Source organism: Fukomys damarensis, unplaced genomic scaffold, assembly GCF_012274545.1.
Source record: "Fukomys damarensis isolate Sample0158 unplaced genomic scaffold, DMR_v1.0_HiC HiC_scaffold_7, whole genome shotgun sequence".
Classification (NCBI taxonomy): Eukaryota; Metazoa; Chordata; class Mammalia; order Rodentia; family Bathyergidae; genus Fukomys; species Fukomys damarensis.
The window spans coordinates 8,970,271-8,994,192 of record NW_022900919.1 but is presented as its reverse complement, the minus strand read 5'-3'; the positions used below and the strand labels follow the sequence as shown (position 1 = coordinate 8,994,192).

At 44.4% G+C, this 23,922-nt stretch overlaps 1 protein-coding gene across 1 annotated transcript in view; it reads right to left on the bottom strand.

The window, feature by feature from the left end:
* Positions 1–23,664, bottom strand: part of Igf1r (insulin like growth factor 1 receptor) — a gene marked incomplete in the record, with an annotated part of 221,289 nt that extends 197,625 nt beyond the window's left edge. Inside the window, 2 exon segments of the mRNA XM_033761077.1 lie at positions 21,896–22,441; positions 23,586–23,664. Of these exon segments, the coding sequence (XP_033616968.1) occupies positions 21,896–22,441; positions 23,586–23,649 (610 nt within the window).
* Between the last annotated feature and the right edge of the window lie 258 nt (positions 23,665–23,922).

Here is a 23,922-nt window from a genome sequence, read left to right as displayed (position 1 = left end):
TTACAACATGACAAAAACTTCAGATGGAAATAGTGATATCATTTATGTGAACTCGATGCGATGCTCTTTCACATCTAAGAGCTCTAAATTGCAACAGATAGGGCCTATGTCTCAGGGTCCCAAGAGGCAGGCTAATGTTACCCACTGCTTGGAACACTATTCTATCACCACTGCAGTATGTTTGTAAAGGACTTTCAGGGGATGTAATATCAGCCCCTGTTATGGTCCTGCCTGTTAGATCAAATGTACTAAATTATCTAGACATAAGGCTAGAAAAAAGGAAAAAGGAAGAGAAGATTAGGGATAAACAAGACAAATCCCTAGGCTTTGGCTCCTGAAGCTATCTCTGGGTAAATTATTTGAGGTTCCTATCACGGTAGTTTCAGAAAGAGAAGTAGTCTGCAAGCAGACCTAAGCTCAGTCACATCTTGTTAAGACCTTGCTGGGGGGTCTACACTCTCATCTTAGCAGGTAGTTCCTCTGCAAATTGCTTCTCCTGAGAAGCTTAAGACTTTTGGAGGATTCTTCTTTCAAAAGATGGAAGGGAAGGGGCACGAGCAGTGCAAGCTCCTCAAAGGGGAGTCCCCTACCTGAGATGGCCTCCTCTGGCCCACGTGAGGGTTAAAAAACAAAACAAAACACCTTTCTCTGAGATTCAGTCCTAAGATCAGCCTGATCGCTCCCTGGCATGGAGGTGCCCCGCAGCTTTTCTTCGTGGAAGATGCCAGGTGCTGAGCCACGCACAGACTCCTTCCTGGCATCAGCTACTCCTTCTTTTATGATTTAAAAGGTGAACATCGAAACAAAAACTCAGGCCTGGGGGGACGCTCTTCCTCACTGCTATAGTTTAGTCACCAAGTGCCCGCACCAAGGCTTAAAGGTGTGATCCCCAGCATGGTGTGACTGGGAAGTAGAACAGCCTTTGGGAAGTGGGACCTGGTGTGAGGTCTTCAGGTAATAGGAGGGTGCCCCTGAGGGGGACAGTGGGGCCTCAGATCCTTCCTGGACACGAGGTAAATGGCCTGCTGACCACACGCTCCTGCCATGACACGCCGCTGTATCACACATCCAGAAGCACTTCCCACTGAAATTTCCAGAACAAACAGCCAAAATAAGCCTTTCGTCTTTATAAGTCAGTCATCTCAGGTATTTGCTCCAGTACCTCAGAAAGATGACTAATACAGCACACTCCCTTTGGGCATGCCACTGAAGTGGCCCCCAAAGCAGGAGTTTTCCAAGATTCTCCATCTCTCTAGCCAGGTCAGTGTTCCTGAGACCAGCTCCACCCCCAACGCCAAAAGCAGCTCAAACTCCATGAGCCCTCATCACAAGCACTGTCTCTCCCTCCCCGCCAATGCCAAATTCCTACGCTCTGATTTTTCTGATCTCGGTTAATGGCAGCAAAGTTCAATCCGTTTCTTCCGATTGGTTCTCAGTCATCCACTAGCTCAGTGCTTTTCCTCCACCATCCTGATAAATCCTTCTCCATGCCTACACGACACCCTTTTCTATGCTCAGGCTCCACAGGATGGGATCTACTTCTACCCCTTGCTCTGCCAGCTTCTCTTCCCCTAGGTGACTATCAGAGAATCTGTGCACCACACAGATGCTTATGGCACCACCTGCTTCTCAGCTGCCACCTATAAAGTCAGGCTTCATGGACAGGCAGATACTCAGCACCACTTGCTTTCTGCCAGCATCCTCATCCTCATTTTTAGAGGCAATCTGCCCACACTGACTTATCTTTTACACTGCCTCTGTCTATCTATTCTTGCAACCACCAAGCCCTAACCTCTGGTACTGGGCAAACTCCTCTGCATCCTTTGAGGCCCCACATTTAGGCAAGCCTTTCCCTACCCCCATTCATACCAACCTAGCTCTCCTCCTGGCCTCCTAGTGCACTCTGCACACAGCCTGGTAAAGTAAGTGCCACAGCGCTGTTGTGTTATGTATAGATTGGGCTCCCCAGCAGTGAGGTCCCCCTAAAAGTACAATGCTATCTATTCCTGTTCACATCCCCAGAGCAAAGCACAGTAGAGGAGGCAATCAGCAGCAAATATCCACTGAACATGGAAGCTACCAAAGGTCAAAAGAATGCAAGTGGTCTCAGCCTACCCACTTGGCTAAGTAAAGCTGGGCTTTCCTCAGCATAGGAACTCCAGTCAACAACAGAACCAAACACCACCACTGTGAGCAAACATGCTGTCCACAGTCACTGCAACCACATTTTCCAATGGTTTGCTTCATGCCTTGGAATGACTGGTCCGTCCCTATTTACAAGTCTCCAACCTGGATTCCTCTAACTAGACAAGAACTAACACAGACACTTTTAATTATTACCCTGGGGTTCAAAAGTGAGAGGAGCAGCACTCAGGCTGAAAGGGCACACTGTGCTCTAACACGTCCATGGGACGTTCAGGGGAACAGGGTTCGAACCATGCCAGCATCCAGTCCTCCCCAAAAGAAGCACCATGGCTGGCAGTGAGCCGGACCAAGGGCAGCCTCGGAGCTGGGGAGCAATGGAAGAAGTTCAGTAAACCCATGGAGGCAGAATCAATGATGACTAATCTTCTGTCATAACCAAGCTTCTGGAAAAGTCACTGAAAGAACGAAAGAAGGGGCAAAATTAGTGAAATCAAGTGAGGGAAAAATTGAATCATTTTTTAGAATTCCTTTCATTCTTAGAGGTTAATGATTACATGGACAGATGATTTACTCAGCAAAGCAACTAGATTCTAATAAGTATTCAGAACAACTAAAATGTTCCTTCGGGTGGTATAAACTACAATGTTGAAAAAAGGATTCACACATCTCATGACATCTATTTTTATAGCACACAGCCCAGAGTTGGCCATATCACTTTTAATGACTTGAGATTCCAGAAGAATTATCACTATGGTAACATTTCAAAATGGCCATCAAAGTTACCAGGCACCAGTCCATACAGTTTGGATCTAGAAGGGCCTTTTAGGACAAATGCATCTAATGATTCTACATTCCTACCAAAGCCTTATTAGAACTTAGCTAACGGAGTCATTTACAAGTGTGAGTCAGTAGAAAGAGCACCTGACACATAACAAGCACTCAAAAAATATTATGTTATCACTCTAAGCCAAGTCCTTCTAATAAAATGCCATCAGAAAATAATTTACTGATTACACTGTGATGAGTCTTTAATTTTTTGTTAAACATTAAAAGTATGAGAAAAGCAGGAAAGCATAGTTAGCTATTGTCTTTGTTACTTCAATAACTGAGCTTAAGTTACTTTACAAATTAGGAATTTATTAAAATTATCTAAGACACAGATTTCAAATGTTGAAAAATGAGTGCCAGTGAACTATGAGATGTATCCTATGTTGGGAAAATATACTCAAATTCTTAAATTACTCCCAGTCCTCAGGGGGTAGCCCTGCAAAATCAGTTAATTCCCTTGGAGCCTCATTTTCATAAAAAAACAAGAGGCGACCACAAAGGCCAGCACAGTGTGCATCAGTACCAGGGACTCAGTTCTCACCGAGAGCCAACAGATTCAAAACCAGAGCTAGGAAAGACTTCAGCAATGCGCTTTTCAAACCATTTGTCTTCACACATTGGCAATTCTCAAAACTGGTTTTAAAATATTTCTCACCAGCACCAAAACAGGACAAGAAAATACTGCGGTCCTAGTTGAGTAGTAAGGTTGTGTCAAATAGGAAGTGTCTGGGAAACACTTATTTTAGTTTTGTACTTATTTTGCCCTGGGATCATGATGCAAATCTATGTTTTAATACAGGTCTGGGGAAAAAAAAAAGATTAAAACCACTGATGTGGTATGACAGCTTATTTCCAAGAAAAGTGAGCCGATGTACTCAAGGTCATTAATACTTATTAAACTGGGTACGTTCAGGCAGGAGAATTTGGGACTGCCTGGGGTTTAAACATTCTTTCCTTTCATCAGTAAAATATTTGACACAAGCATCCAGTAAGATGAATCCACTAATAATCACATTTTAGAATTAAACAAACCACTGACACACATTCTGCTTTTACCTGAGCCTTTAGACCAGATGCCCTGTTGAATGGACCCTTGTGATCCCATACAATTTTAATTACAATACCACGGACCTGTGGACAGGGTGTTACAAGTGAGAACTGTACTTTCCAAGGGTTACACAGGAGAAACCTCATCCATACTTACCAAAAGCTCACCACATTTTCGAGGCCATTTACTACGGGAGACACACCCACACACAAGCTGCCCGCCTTCAGAGAGTCTAGACCTGGGCCTGCCAAGACCTACTGTTAGGGCTCCTACGGAGGACAAAGGTAAAGCCCAAGCTTCTACTCCTGAGAAAGCCCCATTCTCAAGAGGAAGGACAAGGAGACCCCGCTCCTGTTTCAGGGAGCCGAGAGCTCAGAGACCACACAGCCAGTTCTCCCTGGAGGACAGGGGTAATTGGAAAAGTCAGCTTTAAAAACAACACATTAAGGTTTTACACAGAAGTAAAATGAAGAAAACATAAAATGGACTACAGCACTACTATCCAGGTAATAATACTGTTAACCTTTGAAAAGAATTAAACAATAAAAATACGTAGTTAGAAAATCCACATTGTGCCAGAAGAATAAGATGAGCAGTGGAAAGCACAAGCACTTCCGGTTGCTCTCCACAAAAGGTAGGTCCTCACTACTTTTTGGGATTCCTTCTGGAAAATTTCCTAATGACTGCACCAGGTCTGTGTAAACTGGACCTGAAGGATCAGCGCATATACATTGTTTTACATATTTTTCACTTCATTTTAACAATATCTCCTACATTTTTTAAGAACACAGGGTAAGAATTCTACCCTTTGGAAATGTGTAAGACAGAAGCTAATTCAAAATGCATTGTTTCTGTGCTTGCTTTCCAACACTTCTGCCTTTTAACAAGGACATGTATGGGCATATAAAAGTAAACTAGTATCTCCGGTAGTATCTCCTGCACTGAGCCCTGTCCTCGACTCCACACAGCCACCTTAGAATGGAGGTAGTGTCGGGACTCATGCACATGGAGAGCCTTTGAAAGGGGAAGTCTCCTGACCAAGGAGTTAGAGTTGAGAGAGCAAGCCAGGTCTGTCTGATTCTAATACTATGCCTCCTACTTTAAGGACCTTGCTTATCACAGGATAAAGATGGTGCCTTCATCAACCAAGATGAGGAAGACACTTTACAAAGCTGTGCAGTTAAGGGCGATCACCAGTATCCAGGACCTAGCTGTGAAGAAAAGGCCAGAAGGGACTCAAGCATGCAGGAAGAGGCAGGGCCACAGGTCTGACCTTACACAGGTGACTCTGAGGGGTAGCTGCAAAAGCATCTTCTCAGGGCTGAATTCAGATGGCGCAGTGTCCTGGTTGCTGTTGGAAGCAAGAGCCATTACAGCGATTCAATGCAAGATGGCAGACCCCAGGTCGGGAGCTGGGAAGGCAGGACCCCAAACCAGGCCTGCTCCCTGGGAAGGAGGGCAAAAGCACGCATGAGGGTCTGTAAAGTAGAGCAGCCCTGCCACAGACAACACCCACCCACCCATCCAAGACAGCCCTGTGCCAACAGACAAAGGGATGTATAGCGGACAGCAAGCAACAACAGGTAGAGTTTCTCCTCTGACACCACTTTTCACTACAATGTCTACCTTCAATAGCTGTGTGCTTAAAGATCCAGAAAGGTGCATTTTAAAAAGTGAGTAAAACATTCATCTTCAGTGAGTAAAGCAGCTACCTCGTGTCCTGCGTTCCTTTTTGCTTTAATGGGAGAAGGCAGTGAGGTAGATTTGAGTCAGCCAAGATGGATAAGCCATAGTGCCTACAGAACTTTCTGGGCCTAGCAGCCCCTGCCCAGCCTGCATTCTTTTGGGGTGACAGAGAGCCCTGCGGTTTCCCCATCCTCCAGCCACTGCCTCTCAATGACTAAGCTCACAGGAATGCAGGCCAGTGTTAGACCCACCCAGAGCTCAGGCAGGCAGGGAAGAAGGCCCTCATGGTCCAGGCCCTGGCCCCTGCCTGAGCCCTTGGAATGGTGAGGAGGTGGCAGGAGCAGTGCCCACCTGTGCTCAGGTAATACCTGCTGCCTGTGGGGCCCTGTAGTGGCATATGGCCCCACACTTTGGCCTGACATTGCCAATAGATCAGAAAGCCAAAATTCAGGGTGCACCTTTATCTCCTCGAGAAAGACATCCAGTAAATGCCAGTAACTCTGGACAGGCAGCCACAAGATTGGTTTGCACAATAAATAAAGGACAAAAAAAAGTAAGGCTGCATCAGCTCAATCATTTTCCAAGAGTCTAATTCATGGTAAACGTCAGCTGTCCAAGAACTAATTTTGATAAATCATGTCCTGACACTTCATATATTTTACTTTATGTATGACAATTACATTTTTTATAAAAGACTAAAAAGTTTACTGTAAACCACATCCCTTTCTTCCTTTACCACAACCTGCCATTTATCAGAATTAAAGTATTCACCCATTTAAAGTTGTTTTTGTAAGATTAAAGAATAGTTTTAAAAGCAAAGAAGTCCCCTTAGTTAAAAAATCAGCCAAATAAAGGTGCTTGGTCACTGATCAACATCAAAGTTTAGTCTCCTACCTGAAATAATTCATTGATGTAAAACTGAAAACTCTTTCTGTGGGGTAGGAAATAAAGGAAAATGGAAAAACTCACACAAAAGCAAGGAATTAAAATTCAGAAACAAGTTACTTCCCAATTAAGCATCTATAATTTAACTGTGCTTACATCACTTTCATTTTCATCTTTCCTTTATTATTATTCATGTGTGTGTTTGCACTCACCGTGCCCGTGCTAAGGATGCAGCTCAGAGACTCAAGCCTGCTACACGAGTGCTACACCACTGAACCACACCTCCAGCAATTGTCAGTACTCAGACATGGTCTTTTTTACTGAGAAAATACAGAACCATGTAAAGCTCTTTAAGATGCTGTGGCTGTGTGCTGTGATAAGAGGAACACCTTCATCTCAGCGCTGTCCACCACGCAGCTTACTACACAACCCAGCTTTCTTCTTTCAACCTCAACCCCCTGGAAGCAGAAGTGGCTGGAGTCTTCATGCAGGAGAACTGGAAAGTGGAAGGGAGAGAGGACAGGGTCCCCCAGGTTTCACTTTCACAATTCTCAGCGTGGCCTCGGCTAACGCTTCCAAACTTTCTCCATGTCACCACCCCCCACCTTGCTTTCAGGTCACTATGACTTCTCTGGGGATTGGGTAGAACATGTGAAGTTATTTTCTAAAAAGTGCTTGTGGAACAGAGAAGGACAGCTGATGCCTTTTCTTCTGTTTTCGTGGCAGTATGGCCTTGAATAACCAAATCAGTAGATACTGCACAGGTCTGAAGGACCCTGCTGTGAGTGATGAGGACGGCCAGGTGTCCGGGCCCTCCCCTGTCTTGCTTCTCTCTGTATACAGGAAGTCTCTTCACCCACTGCAAGGGAAGCCTCTCCTCTCTTTCTACTCCAGGGCATGTTGGACAAGGGCAAAATGCTCTAAAGCCTCATGGTTTTTTTTTTTTTTTTAAGCAGGGCTCCTTCTGAGTTAGAAGAGCTACCTTGCTGTATAAGGTAACTTTATACATAAGGAAAAACAGCAGGGGTGTGTGCCTAACACAGAGGTGTCCACTCTGTCAGAAAATGGGGTCCACCAGACAGCAAAAGGTATCATGACCATTCTAATGTAAGGCTCAGATGGACACAGAAGTGTACTTTCTGAGGCTTGCTGGTCCGCCGGCTAAACTGGGGAACAGACTCAGTGATCACTAAGCTTTCACCATACTGCTCAATGAGTTACGCAGCATTTCCCCTGCACTAGAAGACCCCGCTTAGAAGCTATCTTCCAGGAAGCCAGGCTGAGTGCAGTGTGGTCCACAACTGACCACAGCTGCTCCCCTCTGGAACTCATTTCTGGAGTCCACAGCTAGGAGTTTCTTCACTTCAGAAAGCTGAGGCGCCTTAAGAAATCAGTCTTGGGGGCAGAGGGTACAGCTCAGTGTAGACCACCTGTCGAGCACGACAGGGACTGGGTTCAGTCCTCAACAGCACCAAAAATAAATGGATGGATGGGTAGGTGGATGGACGGACAGACCGACAGACAGGCAGACAATCCTGTTAGCACACAGCTATGGCTTCTGGTTCACAGGCAATACTAATGGAATAATCTTGCTGGGCAGGGTGACACAAGATCAGAAAAATACATCATATCTGCTATAGTTTGGCTTAGTCTGTCAGTTCAAATGTTTACTAATTTACTACCACATTAAGATAAAATAAAATCCTAAAAGATGGGTAAACTTGTTTAATTCTTTTTATTCTCTCCAAGTATTAATCACCAGTACAATTAACTGTGGATTGGCCAAAGTTGCTCCAATACTTTTCAAACCTGCTAATTAAATTGTGCCTCATTACATAACAAAAATTCAGAGAAACTTTGGGCTTCTGGGTATACTATGCAGGAGAATCAAATCCACAAGAGTCCTAATTACTGCCCCACTTAATAAACAAATAATGTTAAGAACCTGCATTTAAAAAAAAACCTAAATGGCCTCATCATGTAGATATCACAAGCCTTCGCAGGATACTAAATGAAGGCTTCTGACAAGAGTTAAGTGAGCTGTTTGTTATCCAATAAATTCCAGGCCTGGGGATGTTAGCTTCTCCCTCCTCAGCACAGAGGTTGCTCAGAAAGCAGTCGGTACCACGATCAATGCTAAATGGAATTGCCCACTCTACTTTTACATTCTCTAATCCAAGTCACTCTATTAACAGGCGGAAAAATCCCAGCTAACTTCAAAATTCCCTCATCTTTTCATTACCTCAAGTGACAACCTTTTCCACTACTTTATCTTTGCTTTAAGTACTAGGAGCTGAAAGATACAATCAGTTTAATATCTCTCTCGGCCCATTTACACCACTTATTTGTTTCAGCAGATCCTCAGCCACAAATCCTTCCTTTGCCCATTCATGTCCGCACACTTAACATACGTTTAGTATTTCTCCAGGCCAAAGATCATATGGTGAGTTCTTCTCTGACTGGAGGACAGAAGAGACAAGGAGAGAGGAGGGGGATGGCTGGAATTACTTTGTTCAAGCAGACAACTCCCTCTAAGGAACAGCTCTCAGTAAGAAAAAGTTACAGGAATTTTATGCTTTCATCCTCAAATTTACTTTGCTGACTTTATGTCACCTGATGTAATAAAGGGCCCTGAAAGCAGAGCAGGGAGTCTAACCCCCAATATGGACCACAAGTCAACATTTTATAAAAAATTATTGCATGAATAAGGAACCAAATGTCAGCCACAGAGAAACTAAGTCCTTGAAGGGCAAGAACCACACGTCTCATGACTCTCCTATCCTGCAGTACTTTGGGGACATCCCTGGCTCCACACGGAATATTCCTTCCCAGGCAAGCAGGGAGTGAGGAGTGCTGAGTACCAGCTCCCACGTTTGTGCACTCCTGCAAATGCAACCCTTTCAGTCTCCAATCCTGAACATGTGGAAAGTACTAAGCCCTCAATGGAGGTTTGATAAGGGGCATAAAGCAGAAACAACCAGCTTCTCTCCATCACTCCTCCTCTCCCAACAGAGAGAAAAAGCACCACCTTCAAGGATAGAGCTCAAGAAGCCTTTTCCCCAAAGAATCAAAGCTGCATGGAGAGAAGGGAGATGTGCACGAACCAAACCTAAGCCAAACAGTGTCGGGGCATCTGCGGGAACAGAGACAGGGACCTGGGTGGGATCTAAACCACCATTCAGGCCTCTGTTTTGATGAGATAATCTACTCCACATTCCAAATGCCTTGCCCAGTTCTGGAGTGCAACTCATTCACAAGACGAGGGCGGTGTATACAACACTGAGCAAACATTTTAAAGCAAGTGTTGGCGTTCTTAATGGAAGTCTCAATTTCACCTGAGGCAAGTATCTGATCCACAGAGACATCTGAACACTCAGCTCCTCTACTCCACACTCTTAGCACTTGTTGCCTCTACTCATTCTGCAAAAATTGTGGAATGCCTTGTCACCGTTTTTAATGTAGCGTGGTTTTTATCTTCTCATCCACTGAAATCTTACATTTGTATCGTCTCATATTGTCCAGCATGGAACATTCACAAAACAAAGGTAAGGATGAACACTTTGGCTGAGTAAGAAGTGTGAAAATCTGCAAAGACATATCAAGACCTAACTTAGATGTTACTTATGATTCAAACATTTTCACCATTCTCCTCTCCCACAGGAATGCTACATATAGAATACATTCTCTTCTACCCCATTAATGGCAATGGATTGCAATCCATAGAGAGGAGCATGAAACTCAGAATAATTTCCAACTTAGCAAAGGTCAAGAACTCACCCAAACCAGGTATGCATGGATATGCACATGTGTTCTCTCCACCCCCCTTGCTATTTAATTGCTTCATTTACTCTAGCCAGGACCAGGGACCACTTTGGTCTTCTCAAAATATCTTAACAAATCCCTTTTCTAAATTTCCATACCCTTGAGGGCCAGTCCAAGAATGAGCCAAGATCATAGTCTTGCGTATGAAATGTAGACAGGTGCTCACCCTGCTATTTACACTGCTCTGACAGAGAGCACTTCATCGGTCTTGCAGGTCTCACCACGGTCCTAGCCCTCCTCTCTGTCTTCATCTTCCTCCTCCCTGCCGTGCCAAGCCTCCCAGTCATCATGAGAACCAGACCAGGCAGATGCTAAGTATGGTCCCGCCCACAGAGAAGTAGATTTTTATAGAAAATCTCCTCCCTGGGTCTCCCACTGGCTAAGAAGCTAAAGAAGCAAAAAACACCAAAAAGGCATCAGTCCTAAAAACTCAATTTATAAACTGCTTGGGGAGAGGGATGAATGAGGACTGAACAGGGACTTCCCAAACTACTGATGGAGTAGAGAAAAGTGACCACAGTTGAACTAGCAACATTCCAGCAGCTCTCTTCCAGCATGGGCCCATGTGGAGGCCAGGCCTCGGCAAGGACGGAGGGGAGGCCCCAAGGAAGACTGAACGGATGACACAGAGAGACCTCGAAGAGCACGGCTCCAGCAGTTCACGTTTGCTGTGGCTGAGGCTTACATGCATTCTGCCAAACCCAGATGTCTGAAACCCAAGGGCAGCACAAAACACACCCAACTCACAAACCACTAAGACAGCATTCTCACTTAACTATGGCCATTCCAACGGTGTGGCAGCATCCACAATACCCCATGGCATCATGGGAGACATCATGACATAAAAAGCCATGACAGGAAGAGATTCTTGCTGGGTGATATACCAAGCTGTTTAGATTCTGGATGAGGGAAAACCGACCTCAGTCAAAAAGAATGATTTCAATGAATTTACATTCATTCCATAAAATGAGTTACATCAGTGTTTCTTTTGAGTACTTAGCAATAATTTACTTTGGTAACAGCAAAAGACAGACCAGAAAAAGTCATTTCAAAGATGTAAGACTTAATTAATATAAATCCTACCTGAATTACCTGCTCTCAACTTCCTTCTCTATCCATCTTTATTCTTTTCTGCCCCTTCACTGGGACACTTCAGTAGCCTCTCAGCCTCCTACGTCTACTACATCTAAGAAAGCTTTATGGAACCTGTGAATTATAGGCACCCCTAGAATATACAGCCTACCCCTCTGGAATCAATCTTGGAGCCAGTCCTTAAAAGCAGGGCCCATCCAAAAGAGGTTGACTGCTTCACACCATTCCAAGTCTACAATGCCCGTCTTCAGTCTCAGCACTTGCCAACAGCCACGCTAACAGTTTTATCCAAGGTGTCCACCAACCTCGTCTTCTATCTCAACCTCAATCTTAATCTGAGAGCTGCAAGGAGACCCTTCAAGACTGGGTCCCCACAGTGGGCACACACACACACACACACACACACACACACACACGCCAGGAAAGAAGTAAGGGTTGGGAGAAGAGGCAGGAAATAGTGATCTCAAAAGGTGACACACGCCGCCCAGACCATATATCCCAGACACTGCACAAAATTCTGAAGAGGGGGTACTAGATATGCTGTTCTACACTGAAGCTTCTTTGTCTTTCGTTGTGAGTACCAAGAAGCACTTGGTATATTTTCTGCAACTTTGCTTTCAAACCCATTCTAAAGCTTCTCTGACACAGTTATTTCAAAACTACTAAAAGCAATATGGACATAGTACAAAATGACCCAATCGTTCAAATTCACTGAGAAACAAGAAAAAAACTACATCCCAGCATCCTATCTGAGGAACAGTCTAAGAACCTAGTACAGTTTACTTAGAAAAGCATAAAGAGGCCAAGAAATCAAATATCATACTAGGTTACACCCAAGAACAAAGCTACTCTTTTCTGGAACTGATTAGTCTCTATTTGTCTCTGTATTACAAGTAATACTTTTTGAGGGGGGAAAATATTCCCCTAATTCAAACACTAGGGCTGTCCTGGAAGTATTTCTAATAATAACCAATCTTCATCTATTTTTGCATTGTAAGCCCACTGTCTGCCTCCTGATCTGTTAGTTATTGTCCTCTCCTCTTTACTACTACGCCCAACTACCTTGTCTCAGCAGCTGCTAAAAACCACCCAAGCCCATGGCATCTAGCAGGAAATCCAGAACAGCAGCTTGGGTTCACAGATCTGATGCCAAGGGCAGATGTACATGCACTGCAGCTGGCCCTCCTCCCAAGGGCCCTGTGGGCACAGGCAGCCCGGCACCAGGCTAGCCAGCCTCAGTTTCACTCGCTGCTCTTGGCCAGAGCTTCTGCCCACAGATGCCCAAGCTCCATAGCTTCCAGGGGCTCCAGAAACGTCTGTGATCTCCTTCTCTGCAGTTTCAGTCACCCATGGTCCACTGCAGTCCAGAAATAATAAACGAAAATTCCGCTTTTTAAATTTGAGGTTGCACATTGTTCTCAGTATTGTGATGAAATCTTTAGCCATCCCACCTGGGGGCAAAATATTCCTTTGTCTAGGGTCTCCATGTTATATATGCTGCCTGCCTATTAATCATTCAGTAGCCATCTTGGTTATTGGACTGACTGCCATGGTATCTTAGTGCTTATGTTCCAGTAACAATTATTTTACTCAATACTGTCCCCAAACTGCAAAAGCGAGGTCGGTGATTTTATTAGTATATTTTGATAGTATTCTACTTCAGTATTTGGGGGGGCATACCAGGGATCGAACTCGGGTCCTTGCTCTTGCAAGGCAGGTGGCAGAACCACTGAGCTACATCCCCGGCCCTACTTTGTTATTGTTGTTCATCTCTTACTTATAAATTAAGCTTTCTTGGTGCTATGTATGTGCAGGAAAAAGTACAGCACATGTAGGGTTTGGTACTATGTACAGTATCAAGCATCTCCTGGGGGTCTTGGGACATATTCCTCTCAGAAAGTGTGGGGAGCACCTGCACAAGCTCACCTAATTTATCCAACACCTTCCTTAGGATTTGCAGTAACAAGTCAGAGAGACCTGCATATTGGTTCAGTCTGCACAGCTTCTGTCACCAAGTCCGTGTGTGTCGAGGCACAGAGAGTCCCTAAACACTCTGCTTCTGTTCCCATCCCACGTGGATTCCAGGAAAAATGGCAGAAAGAAAGAAGAGAGGACTGGGTGCTTGTTTGTGACCAAAAGCAAGAAACAAAAAGCGACTTCTGTTGGATAATGAGATGAGACAGAAGCCCAGCTTCCGGAAGAGGGCCTGGCATTCCTGACAGCATTTTCCCACCCACCTGATCCCCTGGAACGGAAGGAAGATCGACGCGAAGACAGAGAGAGACAGTGTTTGTTTCCTGCAATGGGGGTGAGAGGAAGAAAATAAAACCGAAGAGGAGGCCGGGTGGGAGAAAAAATGGTACACACGCACACACAAACACACAAACAGACAAAAACCCATGCACACACACACACACAACTCTACCCAAAGGAGAGAAGAAATGGGTACAGGCTCCATCCTGCAGCAGATGGTTGCCTAACTTCACAAACAAAAACGTACTTCCTTGTTATCTTTACCCACTCTGCGACCACTTTAATGCCCTCAAAACGCACTCATATTTTTTTAAAAGTTAATATGTAATGCCAATATCAAACAAGAATCTGGTGATATTCCTTAAATTCTCCCAAACTTTGAGCTTACACATAGAATAAATTCATACTTTGATAAACAAAAACAGAGTTTACATGTAAATTTGGAGGCCCTACTGACATCCTGATAAAGACATATATACACTAATGAATGTTCTTGAAGGATACGGCTTATCTGGCCAGACACAAGAATTTGAACAATTTGAATTAAATTAGCAAGAATCGCTCTTAAGCTATGCCCTGCTATTTATAATAATTGAATGCTTTGCAATTTAGAGACAGACAACCTAAAATATGGCAGTAAACATATAATTAGTCCAGCTTAATGCTCAGAAGTTTAGGTAGTGCCAGAATGCAGTTCTTACTTTAAATTTTGAAACAATACCAGCAGGTACTAGCATTTACTAAGAACCTACTGTGTGCTAGGCAGCCTGGCAGGTGTTTTCTAGTACTATCCTAATAAACTTGTTTTATGGATGGAAAGTAAGGTCTGCAGTGCTACCTCCAAGTCAAAGAGAAAGTATTTCAGCCTAGGATAGTTGTCAGAGACCCTTCCTTTTACAGTGTAACCCCCTGATTCACACCATATGCTGGAAGGAGGCATGTATCCAAGTGATGGCTTCCAGCTCCACCACTAGCCAAACTTCACTTTTGAACCACCCTTTATAATGAAGTTGAGCAATATAATCCAGGCCAAGATCAGCCACAGGCCCACATGCTCCACATCACCCCCCTTCTAGTTGACAATGTCACATGGGCACACACGAAAAGAACAGGAGAGAAATACAAATGTCACAAAAGAAAGCAGCTCCTTAGAAGAAGGAAGAAGCAAGAACCATACCACAAGGAGGCTTAACTGGTGGATCTAAAGGGACTCTGGACACTTTCCCAATATCTCAAATTGCAAAAATCACTGTCAGAGTCATTCTGAAAGCTTTTTAGTGTCTAAGATGAAATCCCTATTTAAAAACTAGCTTCTTAAGCATACCCTAGAGAGTGACACCTTAATCAGATGACAGCCAAGAGTAAAGCCTTCAGGAATGAGACACACACTCTAAAAGATAGGTAGGCTAAGGTGTTCCAAAGAGGTATGGACACAAACTACTTCACCATCCTGGTAACAGGGTGGACAATGGGGGAGAACAGAAAGTGATCTTCAATCCTGACTATAAAAGGCACAGCAATGAGGTTCTGGGGGCATGTGACCCCCTTCTAAATAAAGGTTACCCCCACACTGGGAGCAGCAGAGCAGAGAAAGTGTATTCTGTGGAAATGGAGACCATCAGGAGTGTATTTGCTCAGGGGCCAGCTTTCTTACCCAGGGCCACAGGATTTTGCCAGGCCCCACCTGAAAATCCAGGTCCATATCATGATCCACCTTAGTAGTATGGAGGACTTGACCCTGCTGGAGCGTGGGGGCACCAAATAGACATACACTGCAGTCTTCACAGGTAGCTGACGTTTAAAAAAAGATGTTAAGATAAAATACTGCACATCACAAGTGGTCTCTCATGGCAGAGAAATTGTGTTCTCTAGCCCAACCCAGCAGCTAATTTATAAATGCTTAAACACATCCTCCACCTTGATCTGGAAAGCAAGGTGTATCAACCTGTAAGAGTGATGGGGAACCTTTTAGAGACCAAGTGCCCACACTGCAACCCAAACCCACTAATTTATCACGAAGTACCCACCAACACTGCAATTAAACCTGAATGCTCAGCTGGCTGGGGTTCTTCGCTCAAGTGCTGACTGAGAGGACTCCGCATGCCCTGCCCGCTGTGGCATGTGTGCCATAGGTTCACCACCACTGAACTCTAAGAAAGCTAGAGAAGGGAACAATTTTACTCCACAAGCTAATGCTACCCTTGCCAGAAGTATTTGATAAAATAGAACTCAGAGAACCTATAGCAGGAAAAAAAATGTAGAAGTGTCTTTTTTACACACCTGCCATCATTTTAAGTCCCTGATCCCATCAGTGGCACAGCAGTAAAATGTTTTCCTTTTGTCAGTAAAGGGAGCCATTTACTGCTTTTTCACTGGAAGGCTCCAATCTGCTACTTCCCTGGTTTCTCATTTCAGAGGCAGTAGGCAATCCAACAAACTCCAGGACTGCTGTTCCCAGTCAATGTCCTTTTAATTGAAATAAGACTGCCCCACCAGCAAGGCCAGCTTCCATACAGCCAGGTCTACACCCTCATGGATTTGCTGCAAAGACCAGGCCTTCGCACACAGTCAGGACACTGTGAGTAAACCATAAGCTTTCACTCTGGTAGACTGAAAAATACTTGGAGATAAGGCTTAGTTCTAGGGTTTTTTGATTTTTTATTTTGTTTTGTTTTTGGAGGTGTCCACACGTGAAATTGAGTATCAGAGAGCATCCATGTTAAGCAAACAACAAGGCACCACTTAGCCAAATTCACTGGGAAGTAAGAAAACCACCGCCATCCTGGAACATTCACCTCTGCCCCTCTCTGCATGTGGCTGGCCTTCAACAGATTGTGTACAAAGTAAGAAACATGCGTCAATCTTTCAGATGATTTTCATTTATCTACATCTTTGGCCTTGAATCATTCTGACAACGGCAGGAGAGAAAAGAGCTCCCATCCATGGTGGATCTCCTATGCCAACTAAGAGCTAAAGATGGTTTCCAGGGCATTGCACCTTGGTAACAAGGACACAGAAGACGTCAGAAAAACATTTCATAATCCTAGCATCTTTTGGCTCACTGAAGACGTCCAATGCACACTGCTCTCTGCTTGGGTGGGAAAGTGGGTCTTCCTGTCAATAATCCTTCACAAACCAATTGCTACGCTTGCTACTAGGTGATAATCATGCACTGGAGGATAGACCCAGAATTTATGTAGCATTTCAAAGAATGTCCCACCATGTGCTAGGAGTCAGGCCCAAAGGGACTGCAAAGCCCTAAAATCTTCTAGTAGAAAAGACAAGGCAAAAGCTTGGCCAGGTCAAAGGAGTTGGCTGGTCAAAACAAAGAGAACCAGTGGGGACCAAAGACACTGCAGGCAGGAGGGTGAGAGCGGCACATGGAGTTTTGGTGTGACATCATGGAGGAGGAGGTGGACCACCAAGGAGTGATAGGGTATACAAGTGATGATCACACCGGGCCTATCATAGGAGTGCAGGTAAGGAGCATTTCCATCCAAAGTGTGCAGTGATATTCACTGGTACCAAGTGGCGCTACAAGACACAGAGCAGGGAGGCTAGACATAGGTTATGTCACTGCACAGCCTGGGGACAGCGGTGGAGAAAGGTAGACTGAAGCAACATTTGGGATGGTGAGGATTCTATGTCCAACTGGAAAAGAAGCATCCAGAGGACATCCATGTTTCTAATATGAGAACTAGGGGTCAAAGGTGCTGCCCAGCTAAGAAAAACAACAGGCCAGAGAGAGATGAGGAAGACCATCAGAAGCTCAACTGCTGGTGGCTGTGTGCATATGGATGGGAACGCTCTGGGCTTGAGATGGCAATAGGGAGCTCGAGGGAGAAAAGAGGACAGTGCATGGGATGAGAACAACAGAACTACAACTCTGTCCATGCTATGGTCTGAGTGCTTGTGTTCTCCCCAAAGTTCTTCTGCTGAAACCTAATCTTGCAATGGGACCGTGCTAGGAGGTGGGGCTTGAGGAATGCCTGGACTGTGAGGGATGGGATTAGCGCTCTTATAAAGACAGATCCAAGAGAGATACCCTGCCATTTCCCCCACGTGAGGATACAACAAAAAAGCACTATAAATCAGAAAGCAGGCTGTTAGCAGACATGCCTCTAAAACTGTAAGAAACAAATCTACTATTTGTCAGCTACCCAGTTTAAGATACTTTGCTCAAGTGGATGAGTTCCCAAATGGACTACCAGAAACCACTGTTATGACTTGTATCTAGCTGTTCCCTCAAAGCCTCATGTACTCATAGCCAGGGCTTTGAAGAGCTGGCTGGATCTAAGGTGTGTGATACTGGGAATGAGTGTGTGTGGTACTAAATTAGTCCACTGATTGGTTTAGCACAGCTCTGAATAATGGAAAGGCCCAGCCTGGGTGTGGGTGGTACCACCCACAAAAGGCCTGTGCCTAGATGGAGTAAAAGGGAAAGGGAGGCTTGCTTTGGTGTTGCTGCTTCTTGCCTGCCCTGCCATGGTCTGTTTCTCTTCTGCCATGGCTTTACCGTGCTGCCTTGCCACCCTATCTTGGAACAACCAACTATGGAATGAAACCTCTACAAACTGTGAGCTGAAATAAAACTTTCCTCCTTTAATTTGTGAGTGTCAGGTGTTTTGTTCCAACAATGACAAAAGTAAGAACCACTTATTAAGGACCAGACTGAAGGGGATAATAAAGCAAATGAGGTACAGGCATGGGAAGAAAACCAGAAGAGGAGTCTATTGGAAAAAAGGGAAATATGAGGGCATGAACAGTTGTGTGCTTACTGAAGGGAAAAGGCTACAAGTTACTCTTTAAGGGTCTTTCACTTTTTTAGGAATAACTCAGGCCTGCATAAAATCAGCCTTCATATCTTAAGAGAACAGAGAAATATAGAAGTGTGCAGAAATCCCATAGAGTGGTCATTTCCCTAGTGGCACAGACTGTTAAACTGCTGGCCATTGAATAGTCCTGACCTAAGAGGAATTTAAAGGATGTCAAGTCAAAACTGCACATCAATACTACACATCTGAGTATCCCTCCTCTCCATCAACAAGTTCACACATGCCCTTGACTTGATGTTTCTTTCCAGGTATCCTCTCCATTTCTGCTCCAAGCAACAGAAGAATAACAAATGGGACTCTTGGTGCTTCCTCTTTTGTATGTGGCAAACTCCAGGTGGACATTCTGTCTGGACTCAACGGCCTTCCTTGGCACCATGAATAAGTACCAAGTGCCCTGGCTGGAGTGGTACAGGATAAGGCAGCACTGCCATGGCCTGTGGGGCTTCTCCTAAGGGGAAGAACTCCAACCTTAAAGGAAGGTTCTAAAGCAGCGCTCTCCAGTAAAAATGGAATGCAAACCATCTGGCTACGTTCTAGTAGCCATGTTCAAAAGTAAAAAGCAAACTACTTTTAACAACACATTTTTCTTAACATATGCAACATACACTGTTTCAACATGTAATCAATATAAAAGTTATTAATGAGATTTTTTAACAGCAATTTCTCCATGCTATGTCTTGGAAATCCAGTGGACATTTTACTTAGGGAAGGTCTCACTTCAGACAGGCCACAGAATAAGTGCTCAGTTAAAGCATCAGACAGTAAAGGTTGAAAGGAAAAGTAGCAAAGAAAGAATTCCAACTCAACTTGAAAATTTCTCAGACACTGTGCCCATGCCTGAATTTTCAGGACAAAGTACAGAAAAGATAATTTCTCTGAATGCATTTATCAACTTTAAATAAGTACTCCACTGTAAAATCACAGAAAAACATCAGCAGGACTGGGAGAGCTGGCCAAAGAAAAGGCTGCAGGGCATAATGTTGGGGCATCAATATCAGGGCATCAGTGCCCAATTTCTAACTTTCTCATGGTGCTTTTCTGCCTTCTCCCTTTATTCTTCCAATGACCTTACGTGGAAAGCAGGATCTATCTCATCTTGCTGATGAACAAACTGATGCCCAGGCAGTTTGAATCATGCTTTCATTTCTAGTCACTGCTCTTAGACGTGAACCCAGATTTCAGGCTTCACCCTTGCTCTAGGCTTTTTCAGTAAGCAGCTAGTCAGAAACAGCTGAAAATGCGCAGGGAGAACAAAGCCAGCATCTGCCAAGTCAATGAGCAGGTGGCCCCCTGCCCAGTGACTCTTTAAATAACACCTCCCTGTTCTACAGAGCTTTTGAGTTTTCAAGAACACTTCCAAGCATGTCCATGTACTTTTTGTTTTCTGGTATATTAGGATCGAATCCAGGGGCGTGCTCCACCACTGAACTATACCCCCAGCCCTCTTTTACTTTAAGACAGGGTCTTGCTAAGTTGCCCAGGCTGACTTTGAGCCAATCCTCCTGCCCCAGCCTCCAGACTCCCTGGGATGGCAGGTGTGTCACCACCCAGCTATGCATATATTTGATTGAGGGAGTCACAGTGCCTGCTTAGGAACATGCCCAACTGTGGCCTGAGAAGCAGGTTGTCCGAGGTCACCTGGTACTCTCATCTACACATCTCATGTCTCTCCACTCCCCCCGCTGGCTCTTTGGTTGACACCTTCTACTTTTAAAGCAGAATTTTGAAATGTTAAGCCTAGCTACTTTATAAATGTATTTTGATGTTTTCTCAAACCAGTGGTTAAGATAATAATCAGGCACAGTTTTAATCAATCACAAAAGTACCTTCCTACAACTCTAGCAAATTGATCCTTAAAACAGCTCAAAAACCTTCTCAGCTCCTGCCCTTACTAATCAATGGTTAACATACACACACACTGATCCAGCACACAGAAAGCAAAGGTGTGTGGCAGGTCAAATAAGCACATCTTTCCAGCTCAGCCCTGGCTAAAGGGAAACTGAAACAAGGACCTCCAGGGCCTCTGACCTTTTATTTGTTTACTCTACACACTTTGCAGTTTAGACAAGCCTATCAATTTGGGATTCCTTATGTGGGATTCCACACAAGCTCCATGGGTCTTTAACTGGGGCAATCATTTGTAGCTTACACAAAGCTTTAAACCAGTGAGGAGACTGCCCTGGCCAATATACCTTAAACACTGCTGAATGCAACAGGGCAAATGTCTGCCCAGGGCCACATTTTAAAAATTAAAAAAAAAACAAAAAAACAAGTTGACACTCAAGGTACTGATCAGCTATTGTCACAGGAAAATAAGCATGATGCAGACAAATAGACAAAAGGCTTTGAAATATCACCACCTAACCCTAAGACCAGCACAGTGTAATTTTCAAAATTCTTTCACTGATTGATTTCCTAACATTTTACATTTTCACAACTGTCCTGTAGGCAGGTATAAGAGAAAGCATACAGAAGCACTCTGCTGCACAGCCACCCGAAAGTACAGCCTGAACCACGGAATTCTAGAAACTGGTTCACAGGTTCCCCACCCTAACCCCTACCAGGTGAGTTGGCCCAGCATAAACCAGGACACCTAAGCATTTAGAACTAAAGACCACTGTTAGAACACGTGAAAGGTCTTTGCTACCTTTTATTTAACTATAGTCCAGGTATATACCTATTAAGGAAGTCCTGCCATACCAAAAGAAAAAAATATTCCTTCAGGCAAAGGACAAGAGTTGACACAGAAGCAGCTCCTAGCTGCTGAGGCTACCAGGTCACCATTCTCATCAGGATTTCAAAGCTAAAGGTCAATAAGCTTCTAATACAGAAGTACAGATTACAGTGGTACCTTGGTTCATGAATGCTTTTGTTTACAAACAATTTAGTTTGCAAACAGAAGCATTCAGCAAAGTTTTGTTTTTGTGCATGAATTCTACATGAGGTGAACATGACCACAGCCATATTTTCTAATGGATACAAACGCAGCCCCATCTTCCCTAGAATTGTGGGACAAATTAAGTTTGTAAACCGAGGTACCACTGTATTTCTAATATGTAATTTGACTACTCTTGACAGCAGCCACATGGCCTCCAACCATACCACAGTCCTGCATCCCAAGAGCTCCCAGACACAAAAGAAAGCCAACCATGACACTCCCACACACACACACACACACCTCCCCATTAGAAACCACTTCTGCACAGCAGGTGTGCCATGTCCTAAACACAACAGGACCCCACCCAACCACAGAGAAAGAAAAAAAGGGGACAGAGAAAACAGCGGTCAGTAGCGTTCTTACTTTTCTGGCAGCGATTTGTGGTCCAGCAGCGGTAGTTGTACTCATTGTTGATGGTGGTCTTCTCACACAATGGCTTCTCCTCCATGGTCCCTGGACACAGGTCCCCACATTCCTTTGGGGGCTTGTTCCCCACAATATAGTTATTGGACACTGCATCCAGGATCAGAGACCAGTCCACTGTGGAGAGGTAACACAGGTCAGCATTCTTCTCAATCCTGATAGCCCCGCGAGTAATGTTCCTCAGGTTGTAAAGCCCAATATCCTTGAGATTAGTCATCTCAAAGATGACCAGGGCGTAGTTGTAGAAGAGTTTCCAGCCACGGATGACTGTGAGGTTCGGGAAGAGGTCTCCAAGGCTCTCGAGGCCGGCCACACGGAACAGCAGCAAGTATTCGGTGATGACTGTGAGCTTCGGGAAGCGGTAGCTGCGGTAGTCCTCAGCCTTGGAGATGAGCAGGATGTGGAGGTATCCCTCGATCACTGTGCAGTTCTCCAGGCGTTTCAGCTGCTGATAGTCGTTGCGGATGTCAATGCCCGGCCCACAGACTGAAGGGAGACAAGGAGGAAAAGGTGGGACACAACTCAGTTTAAAGGAAACCATTCTTAAAACTATTTTCCAAAGCATAATGTGGTCAGTTTGCAGAAAACCTGCTTGTATTAAGGGAAAAGACTCAAGTTTTCACTGCAGACCAATTGAGGTGTGGCTGCAGCTGACACCATGAGTCGCGTTCAGCCTGTTGTTGCTCAGAAGGCCTACACCAGGTCAGCTGCTACTCAACACATGCACCGAATATGGAAGGCCTCATCGGCCTTAACCACGCAACAGAAGCGTGGAGCCCAGGGTCACCTGGGGTTACACACAGGAGTCAAGGTTGTAACCCAGACCAGCCCAGCTCCACAGCTGCCAGGCTCCACATACCATGCCTGCCCCTTCCTCAGAGTGCCAGCTCCCAATGCCTGATCAAAAGCTTAGCAGCCAACTTACTACTGCACTCAGCTGGCAGTCACAAAGCACAAAGTCTACAGTGGAGAAGTCACCATGTTGCACAGAATACATAAAAGAGCCATGTTCCATGTGTCCTGCTGCATCTGACAAGGGCCCAGGGACTTTCTGTTCTCCCCAGTAAGGCATTAATGTAGACGCAAAGAACTAGAAAACAGTATTCTTTAATGAAAAAAGTCATATACTTCCTTCTTAATCAAGTGTTTTATTAATCAAGAAAGCATGCTTCCTGTGGTAAAGTCAAGTAATAGGAAAAGATAGTAAAATTAATCAGTGACCTCAACACCCAAAGATAATATTAACACTACCCACACCAATTATCCTTTCTCTGTAAATAACTGAAAGGAAATAAAATCACACAATAACATCTGTAAATGTACTTCCTTCATTTAACAAGAACATCTTACCAAGCCAATGAATGCCCCTCTACATTACGGGTTTAATAAGCAGATGTTATTCCTAGAGTATCACTAACATCATGAGTTCCTTTTGAACCAACTCCCCATTGGTGGACATTTAGGTTATTTGCAGGTTTTCACATTATGCACAATACACTAGTGAACATTCTTGAAAAATAACCAATATTACTGTCTTAGGATAAATCCCTAGAAGTGTAATTGCTTGACAGATGCATCTGCAAATTTTAAAAGCTTTTGGTAAAATGGCCTCACTACTTGATGATCTTACCTTTAAAATTCCAGATGTACACACCAAAACAACCCTTGCTTACTCTATTTTCTTGGGACTTCATAATCTTCCCACACCACTATTAAATCTTCTCAGACTGAAATTTTCTGGCCAATATAATTCATTAATGTGTGAAGCACCCAGCATGTAGGATATAATTAAAGAGGCAAAACAGCAGGGCCCCACCCCCTGAGGAGGCTCCAGGTACTGCAGCTATGCAAAGAACTGTATGGAGATGATGGGGGGGGGGAGGAACAGAAGGATCCAAGGGCCGAGGAGTGGGCAAAACTTGATAATCTAGAATGCGGAATGCTTTGGTCCAATTCCTTCATTCTAC